At 36.8% G+C, this 15,302-nt stretch overlaps 1 protein-coding gene across 1 annotated transcript; it reads left to right on the top strand.

Annotated features, from left to right (window-relative positions):
* Positions 1-14,324: 14,324 nt before the first annotated feature.
* Positions 14,325-14,991, top strand: LOC128659199 (oocyte zinc finger protein XlCOF6-like; the record flags this gene model as incomplete). The annotated part of the gene is given in 2 exon segments (XM_053712881.1): positions 14,325-14,534; positions 14,536-14,991. Coding segments are annotated over 2 exon segments (666 nt in total), but the record flags the coding sequence as incomplete, so codon positions are not given.
* Positions 14,992-15,302: the final 311 nt, after the last annotated feature.

Here is a 15,302-nt window from a genome sequence, read left to right as displayed (position 1 = left end):
CAGGTACGTCATGCATTAACAAGCAGTTAATGACAATGGACGTACCTGGTACGTCAGTTGTCTAACAGAGTGCTGGAAGCGTTCACAAATGCTTCCAGCAGCTCTGAGGGTATTGCAGTGATGCCTCGATATGGAGGCATCCTGCAATACCATTTTACAAGCCCCCGATGCAGAGAGAGCCACTCTGTGGCCCTCTCTGCACCGGTAGCGATAGTGCCGGGTGTGAGGGTGAGCGTGCGCGTGCACGATGCGCGCGCGCGTGCACGATGCGCGCGTGTGCAAGTGAGCATGCATGTGCGCGTGCGCGCGTGTGCACATGCACACGTGCACGTGCACCCATTAGCCACACTGACACCAATGATAGAGGGCAGAAAGGGGGAAAAAAGGGATTTTTTTAAAAAAAATATATAAAAGGATCTGGGAGGGGGTGGGGGTGGGGGTATTGTGGGGGGCTGCTACACTACAGAAATAGTTTTTTTAAGTTAAAATAAAATAAAAATACTTTTTGGGGGGTTTTTGGGGCCAAACTGGGTACTGGCAGAAAGCTGCCAGTACCCAAGATGGTGGTAATTAGGTAGGGGAGAGGGTTAGAGAGCTGGAGGGGGGATCAGGGAGGTTGGGGCTAAGGCAGGGGTCCATCACAGCTAAAATACTTTATTATTTTTATTTAAAAAAAAAAAAAAACTCTTTTATTTAGTACTGGCAGACTTTCTGCCAGTACTTAAGATGGCGGGAACAATTGTGGGGTGGGGGAGGGAAGAGAGCTGTTTGGGAGGGATCAGGGGGTGGGATGTGTCAGGTGGGAGGCTGATCTCTAAAATTAACCCTGCAAGCTCCCTACAAGCTACCTAATTTATCCCCTTCACTGCTGGGCATAATTCACGTGTGGTGCGCAGCAGCATTTAGCGGCCTTCTAATTACCAAAAAGCAACGCCAAAGCCATATAAGTCTGCTATTTCTGAACAAAGGGGATCCCAGAGAAGCTTTTACAACAATTTCTGCCATAATTGCACAAGCTGTTTGTAAATAATTTCAGTGAGAAACCTAAAATTGTGAAAAATGTTAATTTTTTTTTTTATTTGCTCGCATATGGCGGTGAAATGGTGGCATAAAATATACCAAAATGGGCCTAGATCAATACTTGGGGTTGTCTACTACACTACACTAAAGCTAAAATTAACCCTACAAGCTCCCTACAAGCTCCCTAATTAACCCCTTCACTCCTGGGCATAAAACACGTGTGGGGCGCAGCGGCATTTAGCGGCCTTCTAATTACCAAAAAGCAACCCAAAAGCCATATAAGTCTGCTATTTCTGAAAAAAGGGGATCCCAGAGAAGCATTTACAACCATTTGTGCCATAATTGCAGAAGCTGTTTGTAAATAATTTTAGTGGGAAACCTAAAGTTTGTGACAAATTTTGTGAAAAAGTGAACTTTTTTTTTTTTTGATCGCATTTGACGGTGAAATGGTGGCATGAAATATACCAAAATGGGCCTAGATCAATACTTTGGGTTGTCTTCTAAAAAAAAATATATACATGTCAAGGGATATTCAGGTATTCCTGACAGATATCAGGGTTCCAATGTAACTAGCGCTAATTTTGAAAAAAAGTGGTTTGGAAATAGTAAAGTGCTACTTGTATTTATTGCCCCATAAATTGCAAAAAAGGCAAAGAACATGTAAACATTGGGTATTTCTAAACTCAGGACAAAATTTAAAAACTATTTAGCATGGGTGTTTCTTGGTGATTGTAGATGTGTAACATATTTTGGGGGTCAAAGTTAGAAAAAGTGTGTTTTTTTCCATTTTTTCCTCATATTTTATTATTTTTTTTTTTAGTAAATTATAAGACATGATGAAAATAATGGTATCTTTAGAAAGTCCATTTAATGGCGAGAAAAACGGTATATAATATGTGTGGGTACAGTAAATGAGTAAGAGGGAAATTACAGCTAAACACAAACACTGCAGAAATGTATAAATAGCCATTGTCATTAAGGGTAAGAAAATTGAAAAATGGTCCGGTCATTAAGGGGTTAAGCTATATGTTATGTATGCATTTTGTATAAGATTATAATATTTGAACAACTTAATATGTTTTGTTATTCAATCATTAGATTGTAATTATATATATTCTTTGATTAAATACATATCTACATAGGCTATTTTGATGCTGATTGTTGGTTGCACATAGATGCCTTATGTAATTGACTAAGATATGTGCATTGATGTATTTTTTTAAAAGTATATTTAAAGACTGAATGTAATTCTATATTACTTTATAAATATGTTTAAATTCTTTTATGATTTTTTTAAAAATCTATACACAATATACTTTGTGAATGTCCCTTTAAGGACCAAAACATTTTGAATGTTGATTTAACATTGTCAAAATAAACTAAAGGGGAATTAAAATTATATATAGATATTTGATGTCTAACCCAAGAGGTAAGATTTTAAAAACTACATAATATTAATAACTATAGTTAAATGACTCCACTAGAAAATTACATCGATTAACCTGGCATCCAATAACTAGCTTGTGAAAAATATCAAGTTAAATGACCTACCATTTATAAAAGTAAAAATTTTAAAAATTTCGAAAATAATGTTTTGAGATACCTAAGGAAGATACAAGATCTTATAAAATTAATTTTACATTCAACAACACTGTCACTTTAATTCTTTTATGATTTTTTTAAAAATCTATACACAATATACTTTGTGAATGTCCCTTTAAGGACCAAAACATTTTGAATGTTGATTTAACATTGTCAAAATAAACTAAAGGGGAATTAAAATTATATATAGATATTTGATGTCTAACCCAAGAGGTAAGATTTTAAAAACTACATAATATTAATAACTATAGTTAAATGACTCCACTAGAAAATTACATCGATTAACCTGGCATCCAATAACTAGCTTGTGAAAAATATCAAGTTAAATGACCTACCATTTATAAAAGTAAAAATTTTAAAAATTTCGAAAATAATGTCTTGAGATACCTAAGGAAGATACAAGATCTTATAAAATTAATTTTACATTCAACAACACTGTCACTTTAATGTAATTGAACCACTTCCCCTTCTTAAAAGTGTAAAAAAAATGTTTTTGTGACATTGACTACATATCCCAAATTATTTTAACATCTAATCATTTCTAAAGAAAAGCATCGATGGATCTCACTCCCCAATGAATGTTAAAAAAGATAGTTTAATGTAATATTCTCGGAATCAGTTGATTTTCTAAAATTAATGCATTATTTGATCTTATGCATGTGCTTGTCAAATAGCCAACTACCAGTCATGGGAGTCAAACTTTTTTTTAATGACAGATTATATGGATATTTATTATAATCTGTTCAAAAGAATGTATTTAATAACAAAATGTTTATTATTAACATTTAAAAAAAAAAAAAGGTTATGAAAAATAAAAATATTCCTGGAAGTCATCAGATGCCAATCTGAAATTAAAAAATAAAAATTGAACAAAGTTAATACACATGTTGTCAAATATTCATAAAATACATTTACAATCATCTTGTTTCTATGCTCTAACTTTGTTCAACATTTGGTAAAGATATTTATTAAATTGATTTTAAAATAAAAAAAAAAACATACACCATTATATTGTGGAATAAAAATTAAATTGAAATATCCAAATTTCTAATTATACATAATAATGTATATCACATTTCAACAATATATGTATGCTGAACATAAATGTAATATTTCATGTCCATTCAAATACCTCTATATCAACTATAATATGTATTCCTTTTTCTGATTGTGATCCCTAAATATCTAATGATGAAATAAGTATGACTAATGTATGTAAGCTAACAATAATCAACATTCTTCCTGTGATTCTTAACTAGCATGCACCAACCTGGATAATGCATGGTCTTTGAAAGTCAATTCAGGGGTAAACAGTTGATCTTCAATAGGTGTCTTATTCATCAGTTCATTAAATAGAGGACTGTGAAATCCCATCTAAAAAAGTAAAATCATCTAAGTGTCTGATTGTGATCCCTAAATATCTAATTAATAACTAAATATGACTAATGTATGTAAGCTACTAATATTCAACAGTCTTCACTAGCATGCATTGGTACACCAACCTGGATAATGCATGGTCTTTAAAAGTCAATTCAGGGGTAAACAAGTTGATCTTCAATAGGTGTCTTATTCATCAGTTCATTAAATAGAGGACTGGGAAATACCATAAAAAAATTAGAAAATCATCTAAGTGTCTCCAATAGGATGCCTCCACGGCCTTATTCTATCAAATAGTTGGCACTTACCATGTGAACATGTCTTTGTATGGTTTTCAAGGTCAGCAGATTTGAAAGATAATGCCAGACATGATCCCATTGGTATACTTAAATTTCAATCTTGGCTTTTTCCACTGTCAGTCTGGGCAATCTTCACTGTCAGGCTTCTAATTCTTCCCTTTCAGTCTTTAGATTAAGTCAGCTCCCTAATGGCATAAAGAGTTTATTAAAAATTACTACAAGTGTGTGAATCATTTCTGTAGCCCTCTCCCACCCCCCATTTCATACGAAATTTCTTTCACTAGCTTACTAAGCATGTGTAGCATCTTGTGTTATGTTCTATCAAGTGTGAAGATGAGTCATATTGAGCAGAACAAACCTCTAATGTGTGACATTGAACCATAGTCATGCTAGAGGATCCCTTTCTGAATATTTACATTTTAAGTAATGTGTAAACTAAATACTAGTTAATAAAATGTATGCCATATGATGTATTTGTGTACAATTCATGCCAGCAACAGTCAAGACATTTATACTTACCAGCTGATGTCCTCTTTAAAAACCAGGTGGCAAAGACTCGCTACAGGACCCAATGGCCAGAGCATCACCTATATTAATAAATGAAACACATTTTTAGCATTTGATGAACAATCCTAACATGTTTTCATAATTCTCTACTTGTCATTTCCCTAGAGTTCACATCTATTGATAATACTCCAGTCTAACTTCTATTCTTTACCGTCTAAAGTTGCGGTTGATGATGTCTGCTCTGACATTGAGCCCCTCGTCCCGGAATGGCCCCTCTAGAACAGGATCATCCTCCTCATCTCTGAGGAGGTCTCTGTCCGGCCGGACGGCCTGCAGCATCCCAGCCCGCTGTGCAATATTATGCAGGACGCTACAGGCTACAACGATCTTAGCCACCTTCTTTGGGTTGTACTGGAGGGCTCCTCCCGACCTGTCCAGGCACCTGAACCTCATCTTCAGGAGCCCGAACATCCGTTCAACCACCGCCCTGGTTCTCTTATGAGCCCTATTGTAGCGCTCCTCAGACACATCAGTCGGGCTACGCAAGGGGGTAATGAGCCAAGGCCGGCTCATGTACCCAGAATCACCTATAAATTATGAACAGAACATAATTCTAACAGAATCCTCAAATTAGTATTTGTAGTACAATAAAAAGTTTTGTCCACGATAATCCATTAACAAATGTTTTTTAAATTTAAAATATCTAGTTCAATATTATTCTCTATCTTCCCATTTCAGCTAAGACATGCTACATATGCGTATTTCTCCTAAATCAAGCCTTGTGTAAAATGCTAACTACATGGTTACATTACATTCTCTATCTGAGCATTTAAGGTAAGACATGCTACATATCTGCATTGAACTAAAAGTAGACATTAGCGAAAGAGACAATGACATGGTTAAATTGCATTAGCTAATATGTTCCCATTTCATCTAAGACATGCTACATATGCGTATTTCTCCTAAATCAAGCCTTGTGTAAAATGCTAACTACATGGTTACATTACATTCTCTATCTGAGCATTTAAGGTAAGACATGCTACATATCTGCATTGAACGAAAAGTAGACATTAGCGGAAAGAGACAATGACATGGTTAAATTGCATTAGCTAATATGTTCCCATTTCATCTAAGACATGCTACATATGCGTATTTCTCCTAAATCAAGCCTTGTGGAAAATGCTAACTACATGGTTACATTACATTCTCTATCTGAGCATTTAAGGTAAGACATGCTACATATCTGCATTGAACGAAAAGTAGACATTAGCGGAAAGAGACAATGACATGGTTAAATTGCATTAGCTAATATGTTCCCATTTCATCTAAGACATGCTACATATGCGTATTTCTCCTAAATCAAGCCTTGTGGAAAATGTTAACTACATGGTTACATTACATTCTCTATCTGAGCATTTAAGGTAAGACATGCTACATATCTGCATTGAACGAAAAGTAGACATTAGCGGAAAGAGACAATGACATGGTTAAATTGCATTAGCTAATATGTTCCCATTTCATCTAAGACATGCTACATATGCGTATTTCTCCTAAATCAAGCCTTGTGTAAAATGCTAACTACATGGTTACATTACATTCTCTATCTGAACATTTAAGGTAAGACATGCTACATATCTGCATTGAACGAAAAGTAGACATTAGCGGAAAGAGACAATGACATGGTTAAATTGCATTAGCTAATATGTTCCCATTTCATCTAAGACATGCTACATATGCGTATTTCTCCTAAATCAAGCCTTGTGGAAAATGCTAACTACATGGTTACATTACATTCTCTATCTGAGCATTTAAGGTAAGACATGCTACATATCTGCATTGAACGAAAAGTAGACATTAGCTGGGGGAAAATATATGGTTAAATTGCATCCTATAGCTGAACATTACGCTAACATTTTAAAAATACAGTGGCAATTGTCAAACGAATTTAATATGTTGTGCACAAATACTCACCAACGAGATAACCAGGGGGCATTTGTCTTTCCTCAAACTGTCTCCACAGGGACGACAGAGAGAGGATGCGGGCATCATGACTAGCCCCTCCAAAATTCGCACACACATGCATAATCCTCATCCGTGCGTCACAAACATACTGCACGTTGAGGCTATGAAAATGTTTGCGATTTCTGAAGGGCAAGTCATCAATTGGAGCATGCAGCGCAATGTGGGTACAATCTATGGCTCCCAAGACATTGGGCATTTGAGCAATATCAAAGAATTCCCGCTTCAGGCGCCTCCAATCACCATCATTCTGTGGGAATCCTATGTATTGCTTACTGATACGTACCATGGCGTCCAGAAAGTTATCAAACACCCCAGAGAATGTACCTTGAGCCAGGCCATGCATGTACAGTTCTCCGGATTGAAAACTCCCGGAGGCCAGGACGTATAGACAGCTTAGCATCTTACTCATGGCGGGAACAGCAGTCCTTATTTGTATACGTGGCTCCAAATGAGGTTTAAGAAGATCGTAAAGGCCAATGAGCTGTTCGCGATCGAGCCGATACTTATCATAAACCTCAAAGTCGCTCATGTTTTCCAAGGTGGGTCTCACCCTGTAGACACGAGGACCTCGAACCAGACGACCCCTTTGTCTCGGTCTGAGCCGCCGAGGCTGCCTGATTCGACCAACAGCTAGTTCGCCAATAGCAGCACCAGCAGCGTCTACCATGTCATCGTCATCCATCTTTCAAAACAGCGTAACAAGGTAAGCACTTGATCTGATGTGGATCACAAGTGATGCATTGGCCATGTTTTTGGGGGATTTATAGTACGATTAGTCCAATGGTAGTGAGTTTGTAATGTTTGCTGATTGTATTCACCTGTTTGTATGTGAGCGGCGCGAATGCTTTCACAGTGGGCGTTTATTTGTTGTTTGCTGAAATGTTATTTTCAAACAATGAATCTCAATGTGAAAGTGTCAAATATCCCACATACAGTGCATGTTTGTAATGTTTGATCATATGCGTAATCAATATTTCTTAAACGCAATGTTATAGTAACAAGCACACGTCCAGGCTAACATGAATGAAAGTGCATAGTGCCATCTGTAGTATTGTATATATAAGTGATTGCCGAGATGTCAATATTGTACGCGTCCCTTTAAAATCGCAATAATAATTCCGAACTTCCCGTCTGCCATCTGTAGTATTGTATATATAAGTGATTGCCGAGCTGTCAATATTGTATGTGTCCCATTCAAATGACACTAATACTGAATAACTTCCGGCTGTCATCTGTAGTATTATATATATAAGTGGTTTGCGATCTGACAATATTTATTAATTGTCCCATTCAAATCTCCCTAATAATGGTGTTCCAAACAGTTCTTTACCTATATGTTGTATTGTAGTATTGAGTGTTAAAGTTCCGAAAGGGGCGGAACAGTGGTGAATCTGTGATGTGTATGGTTGAATCTTCTAATGACGTCATGATATTCTTAACCTGCCTATGTAGTTCTGAAATCCTCATTGTGTTGTTGTATTTGACTACATTGTTATTGTGTGCTGAATAAAATCTAAATGTGTGCTTTGTGGTTGCGTGATGGGTGATGCGTGTTATGTACATATACGTATATATTGTGATTGTGTCCCACATATGCTGACTTCTATATAGCGGTGTGGCATTGTTGTTCCTTCCCATAAAGTGACATCTGAAATCTGTTGTAATGATGTTGTTCTTGTACGTAATTCCTAATGGTATATTGTGAGTGAATCATGATGTTAAAAGTACAGTAAAATCCATATGTTGTGTTTTGTGATTCCTCGAGAGAATGTAATGTGTTTTTCCCCCATCATTTGAATGCACATGTATGAGTGAATGTTAAAAGTAATGTATGTGCATCCATGAGTGATCATGTGTTAAGCCTATGTAGATATGCTGTTGATGCAAGCATATGAGTTGAATAAATGAAATGCAATAATAAAGGTAAATGAGAGGTGTTTCCCATTGTGTACTGTTTGTGAATCCTGAAAATTTTAAATTTTTTTTGTGTCCGTTTAAATGTAAAAAAATTTAAAAAATTTTTTTGTTACTAGTGATGTTGATTTGTAGTTGATGTAATATAAAACTCTGAAAGAATGTAATGGTGTTGTGAATATTGAAACAGTAAAATCCATAAATCCACCATAGGGAAATAGTCATTTCTTGATCTATTTATCATAGCTGTGTCTAACGCATGAAATCATGTCTTTTCTAGCGCTGGTATTTGGAGTTTTTCTGTCTACGCTATTTGCGTGCGTTAGGGAAATGAGGGTTTCGCGTGCACGAGCACGTCTTCCCAATAGAAGTCAATGGAGGCTCTAAAATTTGTGCTTGTTTTTTTTCTAAGACTGGTTTTCCTCGTAAAGTGAATGACGTCATGAGCTTGTGTGAAAAAGTAACTAAATCGTGTTCTTTTTGTGATAAATAAATATTTTGAGTATGTCATGTGGTGTATATTGTTTGTATGCATCGATGAGTGTATGTTTGTGATAATGTTATTAGTTAGATGTAGGTATATGAGGGTCTTTTCCCGTGTGTCAATGTAAGTCAATGGGAAAATGGATTTGTGTTGTTTTTTTTCTAACACCCGAGATCTCGCAACTTTAATCCTTTGTATTTTGATGAAAAATTATTAAATCTTAAAAATAAATATAGTGTAGTGTTTGTATGAGTGTAAGTGTACTTTGTGTAATATTTGTTTTGTGATTCGTGGATGTTTTTTTTGTCGGTATATGTTTACTACTGGGTCTGAGGTGGCGGTAGAAATGTGAGCGTTAGGTGTTTTTTGAGTGTCGGTAACTGAACTCTAAATACCGGAGTACGTAAGAAACCCGCGTTCGGAGCCTCTAACGCTGGTTTTCACGGCTAACACCGAACTCTAAATCTAGGCCACTGTAAACAAAAGGAAAATCTTTCTTTTCTTAACTCTAGCCAAGATAACAATTATGAAAAAATTTAACATTTTATTGCCTATCTCTCCAACACCCCATTGCAATGTGATTTAAGACAACTCAGTATTGACCAAGAGAAGTTAAAGGACTGGGGGTGGAGCACATGACAAAATGTCTGACAGACTTGACAGTGAGAATTAGTAGGAAGTACAATACTAATACTGCAGTATGCAATTTAACTTATATTTAAACAAATTATATTTAATATTTCTTTCAGGAGAAAATATTGTTTCAAATAAATTATAAAAACAAAGATTATAATATATTTGTAAAGTTGTGATATGGCCCCACTTAAATAGATTTTCTACCGTTATGTTGTATAGATCTGGGAAGATTCATATTTAAGGTGCAACTGTAACACCCACATAGCTAATTGTACTAAATGCTTGTGCTGAATGAATAGCACATGTGTAATAACCTAATCAGCTGATCTGTATCGCATGAATTGTTATGTGTGCCTTTAATTATACCATACGTACAGTTAATCAGAAGCATTATTATTATCTGTCTAAACCATTTAATATACTTTTTACAGACACTGCCAGAGCACTGAGAGATATCAGGTATTGATGTAACTGGAGTGAATAAGGGAATCTTCTTCCTGAGCACAAACATTGGAGCCTGTTATCAGCATGAACTCATATGTGTTAGGTGAGTAAAATAGATATTATGCTGACTTTAATTACTGGGAATATAGAATAGATCACTCATTAAACAAATATAAACTATTATTTTTATATCTGCATCTTTTAAGAACATTTAAGAGCAACATCCATTGGGCTGAGGAGGAGGGAACAAATACTACTCCCCCCTCTGTTCTTTTAGACAGATCATGTCTAACAACTGCCTAACCTCCCCCCCTGACCTAGTTCATTACTCAGAACACCGTCAACTCCACCTTAATCTGCCCTGACCTCACTCATGGAACACCCACAACTCCCCCAGTGTTCCACACCCCAGAACAACCACTGATTTATGTGCTTAACAATTTTACAGTGAGTATTATGAAACTAATAAAGTTTTTGGCTGTTTATATAAATAGAACAACCACAGCTGAAAGCGAAAGATTATCATAAGGTCACTGCTTCTTATTCTATGTCATGCTTTTTAATTTGTGATTTGTGATTTACAGGTAAATAAATGTAAAAATACAAAACAGGAGACATTGGAGTATAAAAAATGTTTTTTATTGAGATGGATTATATTATAAAGAATAAACATTCTTATTTTTCTTCCATTTCTTTTTATGTTGACAAACACATCAATAGTTCATATCCATCCTTCACTACAGGAAGCATCAGAATGATACCGCAAACTCCAATAGTCTTAGACACTAATGACTATTCACAAACATTGGGGATATCACAGCAGATATTTATAGAAGATGGTGACTTGGCAGGAACTGGGAAGCAATCATTATGTACATAGAGTAATTTAGTCATCATACAAGAGGACAACATGTATGCCTTATCTAGTGAAATTATTATCCCAGAGGATAAACCACACACATTTACTGAGTTATCAAAACATATTAAAGAAGGGAAAAGTCTACAGTCTAGCCAAATGATTCATACAAAGGAGAAACCTTTCCAATGTACAGAATGTGAGAAAAGCTTTAGATGGAAGTCTCATCTACTAGAACACTTCAAAATTCACACAGGTGAGAAACCACACACAAGTTCTGAGTGCGGCAAATGTTTTACACAAATGGATTGTCTGAAAACTCCTAAAAAGATTCACACAGGAGAAAATCCTTTAACATGTACAGAGTGCGGAAAAAGTTTTACACAAAAGAGTAGTCTGATAAATCATGAAAGGATTCACACAGGGGAAAAGCCTTTCACATGTACAGAGTGTGGTAAAAGATTTACACAAAAGAGTGATCTGAAAAGTCATGAAAGGATTCACACAGTAGAAAAGCCTTTCACATGTACAGAGTGTGGGACATTTTTTACACAAATGAGTAGTCTGAAATATCATGAAAGGAGTCACACAGGGGAAAAGCCTTTCACATGTACAGAGTGTGGAAAAAGTTTTACAGAAAAGAGTAGTCTGAAAACTCATGAAATGATTCACACAGGAGGAAAGCTTTTTACATGTACAGAGTGTGGAAAAAGTTTTTTTTTTTTTTTTAAAGTTTTTATTGGGTTTTCAATAAACATTACAATGAACTGAAATGCAGGGTCTTGATACATAAGTGACCATACCACACAAAGTTTACATGTCACTTGTTAATAAACTGATGACAAAAACAGGTATATTGAAGACACGAACTTCTGTATATCATACAGGAAGCTAATACAAAGTAGATCACAAATGCATTAATAAAACAATATTTGATAAAACATTATCCTAGGCATGTGTAGCTAGATAAAGCAACTATAGGTGACCCAAATAGAATTCAAACCTCTAAACATATATAGTTCATAGTTCATACACCCCCTTGATACGTTAAGTCACTCATGGACTTTCAACTGAATATATGGTAGATAGTGGGGGTGGGTATCTGATGACATGGGGCCACTTTTGGACCCTCTAGGAAGGAATATGTAAATTTATAACATTAATGGTAAGATAAAAAAAAGAAAAAAAGGGGGGGGGAACTAAGGAACCGTGGGGATTGTAATTAAACTTAACAGGCTAATGCCAACTTGCTTCCGGCTTAGCATACTTAAATACAAGCCCATAGGCTATTGGCCAGAGGTTTCCAACTAGAGATGAATAATTGTACCCCTAACTAAGAATAAAGATTTTTGGGTCTGTAAAATTAGGGTCTTACTAGTGGAGGGGAAATGAAGGATTAAGAAGGCCCCTGTGGGAGATAAAAAGTGGCAGTTACATGCTATTTAACCTTTATTGCACAGAAGAATACCTAGTAGCATGACAATTAACATACGGATTAATGTGGGGAATGACGGCTCAATAATATTTTTCTATACCAGGAATAGTGGGCCCTAGCACCACGGCCGCTAGTGCCAAGGCCACCAGTGAGAAAACTTAAAATGCACACTAATGTATCTAGCATGAAAATAAGAAAAGCAGTCACATTATCATTACGTTTGGGTATGAGCTCACCACGGGTTATGCACTGTTACCAGGGTTAATAAGGTATAGGTTAAGGAATGGATCAACAGATATTAAGAACAAAGATGACATTTCTTATCCTAGCAGATCCTTGGACAACAGAGCATGAACTAATTGGCAGGGACTAAGACCTGTAAGAGAGTGTGTAGGAAGGTGATGTAACTGACAGAAATATAAACTTAACGTTAAGTCCCCATCCATATGAAGATCCTATTATAACCAAAACAAAAATTATTATTTTTTTTTTTTTAATTATATCTAGAAACAAATCTAGAAATAGGTCTCAAAGTCACCAAAGTCTCTAGCCCACTCCCACCCTCAGGCTCTGTGAAAGTATATGGCTGCCACTAAAGGTGAAATATAGGGGATGCAGAGAAATGTAGAAGGACAACTGCCTCCATACAAAGTCCAGAGTCCGGAGCAAAACTACCTGTAATCGCCATATTCCAGTTTTCACTGCTTGCGTGTCAGGAGCAACCATGTGGAAAGAGCTATCAGCGTGAGCTCCCCGTTGAGACCCATCTCTGGGAGGCGGCCTCTGCAAAGTCAAGACCGCCACTGCTTGGAGCTGGGGGTTGCATCCCACAATGGCCTCCACAGCTGTACAGGTGAGTAACTTAGCTTGACAGTTCTCTGGGGTATTGATCCGGACAGGTCTTTCTTCACTTTCTGTAGTACAGATCGTGTCCACACTGCTTTCTCTCTTTGTGGTATTCCGGTCAGAGAAGCTGCGCCCCATCTCAGCCTCCCTAATCAGAACGTGCTTGACATTCCCATGGCTAGTTGCTACCACTGTGAGCCGGTGAGGGTCAACATTGATGGTCTGATCTAGGGGTAGTTTCGTTGCAGGTCCTCGTTCAGGAGGTAAGTCACAAATAATTGATGCTGAGGCTAGTGACTGCGGCTTCCGAGTTATGAAGCCACAATCTACCCTTAGAGCGTTCCAGCTTTCTTGAAATATTATAGTGAGACTTTCGAAGTGCGCAACAAGCAGCGTCTCCACTTCCTGTAGTAGCAGCCCAGCAGACTCCATTTTGTTAAAGTCGGCGCGTAATTGCTGTGTAAGGATTTTCTCAGTACGTAACTTCTAGCATACTAGTGAGTCCAAGTACTCGGTTTGTGTCCCCACGGTTCCTATTTTGTACAGTTACCAGAACTGCTCTACCCGGTTAACCGGGGGGGGGGGGGGTGTCAGAGAGAGAGAGTAGTATGGCCGCCGCCTTCCCTCTAACAGTCCAGACTTGGGCTTCTGATGAGGCAAATCTGTCAAAAGTGGTACCAATCAGTAAAGCAATATGTCTTAGGTCTTGATTTGCAGGTTGTTAAAGCAGATGGGTCAAATAGCCTCCTATAATCGGCGGATTATATTGGTGGTATGCAGAGCTCCAAGTATTGCAGCCGTTCATGGCTGCCGCCCGGACACGCCCCTCGTGCAAAAAGTTTTACACTGAAAGGTCATCTGAAAATTCATGAAAGGAGTCACACAGGAGAAAAGCCTTTCACATGTACAGAGTGTGGAAAATGTTTTACACTAAAGACTTATCTTAAAACTCATGAAAGGAGTCACACAGGAGAAAAGCCTTTCACATGTACAGTGTGTGGAAAAAGTTTTACAGAAATGAGTAGTCTGAAATATCATGAAATGATTTACACAGGGGAAAAGCCTTTCACATGTACAGAATGTGGAAAAAGTTTTTACACAAAAGAGTGTTCTGAAAACTCATGAAAGGATTCACACAGGAGAAAAGCCTTACACATGTACAGAGTGTGGAAAAGGTTTTACACTAAAGACTAATCTGAAAAAGCATGAAAGGATTCACACAGGGGAAAAGCCTTTCAAATGTACAGAGTGTGGAAAAAGTTTTACACAGAAAGGTCATCTGAAAATTCATGAAAGGAGTCACACAGGAGAAAAGCCTTTCACATGTACAGAGTGTGGAAAATGTTTTACACTAAAGACTAATCTTAAAACTCATGAAAGGAGTCACACAGGAGAAAAGCCTTTCACATGTACAGAGTGTGGAAAAAGTTTTACAGAAATTAGTAGTCTGAAATATCATGAAAGGAGTCACACAGGAGAAAAGCCTTTCACATGTACAGAGTGTGGAAAAAGTTTTACACATAAGAGTAGTCTGAAAACTCATGAAAGGATTCACAAGGGAAGAAACCTTTCACAGGTTTAGAAAGTGGAAAAAAGTTTTTTTTATTGAAATTAGGTATCACAAAACACCAAATATTTACATACAAATAAACTTTATATACACAAAGAGGACAAACTCTCTAAATAGAATCATCAAAAAGGATCCTATTGTAAATAATACTTTCTAATCCCAGTTATAAAAGCCCCAGATTGGAAGTGCTCTCTTGCTGTCCTCTGTTCCTCTATATATGTGCACCTCAGTTTCTGTCATATGAATGTGATAGAATACAAACACCACACAGGAAGATACAGATCTGCCCT

This window comes from Bombina bombina, chromosome 5 (assembly GCF_027579735.1).
Source record: "Bombina bombina isolate aBomBom1 chromosome 5, aBomBom1.pri, whole genome shotgun sequence".
NCBI lineage: Eukaryota > Metazoa > Chordata > Amphibia > Anura > Bombinatoridae > Bombina > Bombina bombina.
Note: the sequence above shows the minus strand (reverse complement) of the source record. Positions and strands in the feature narration are given on the sequence as shown.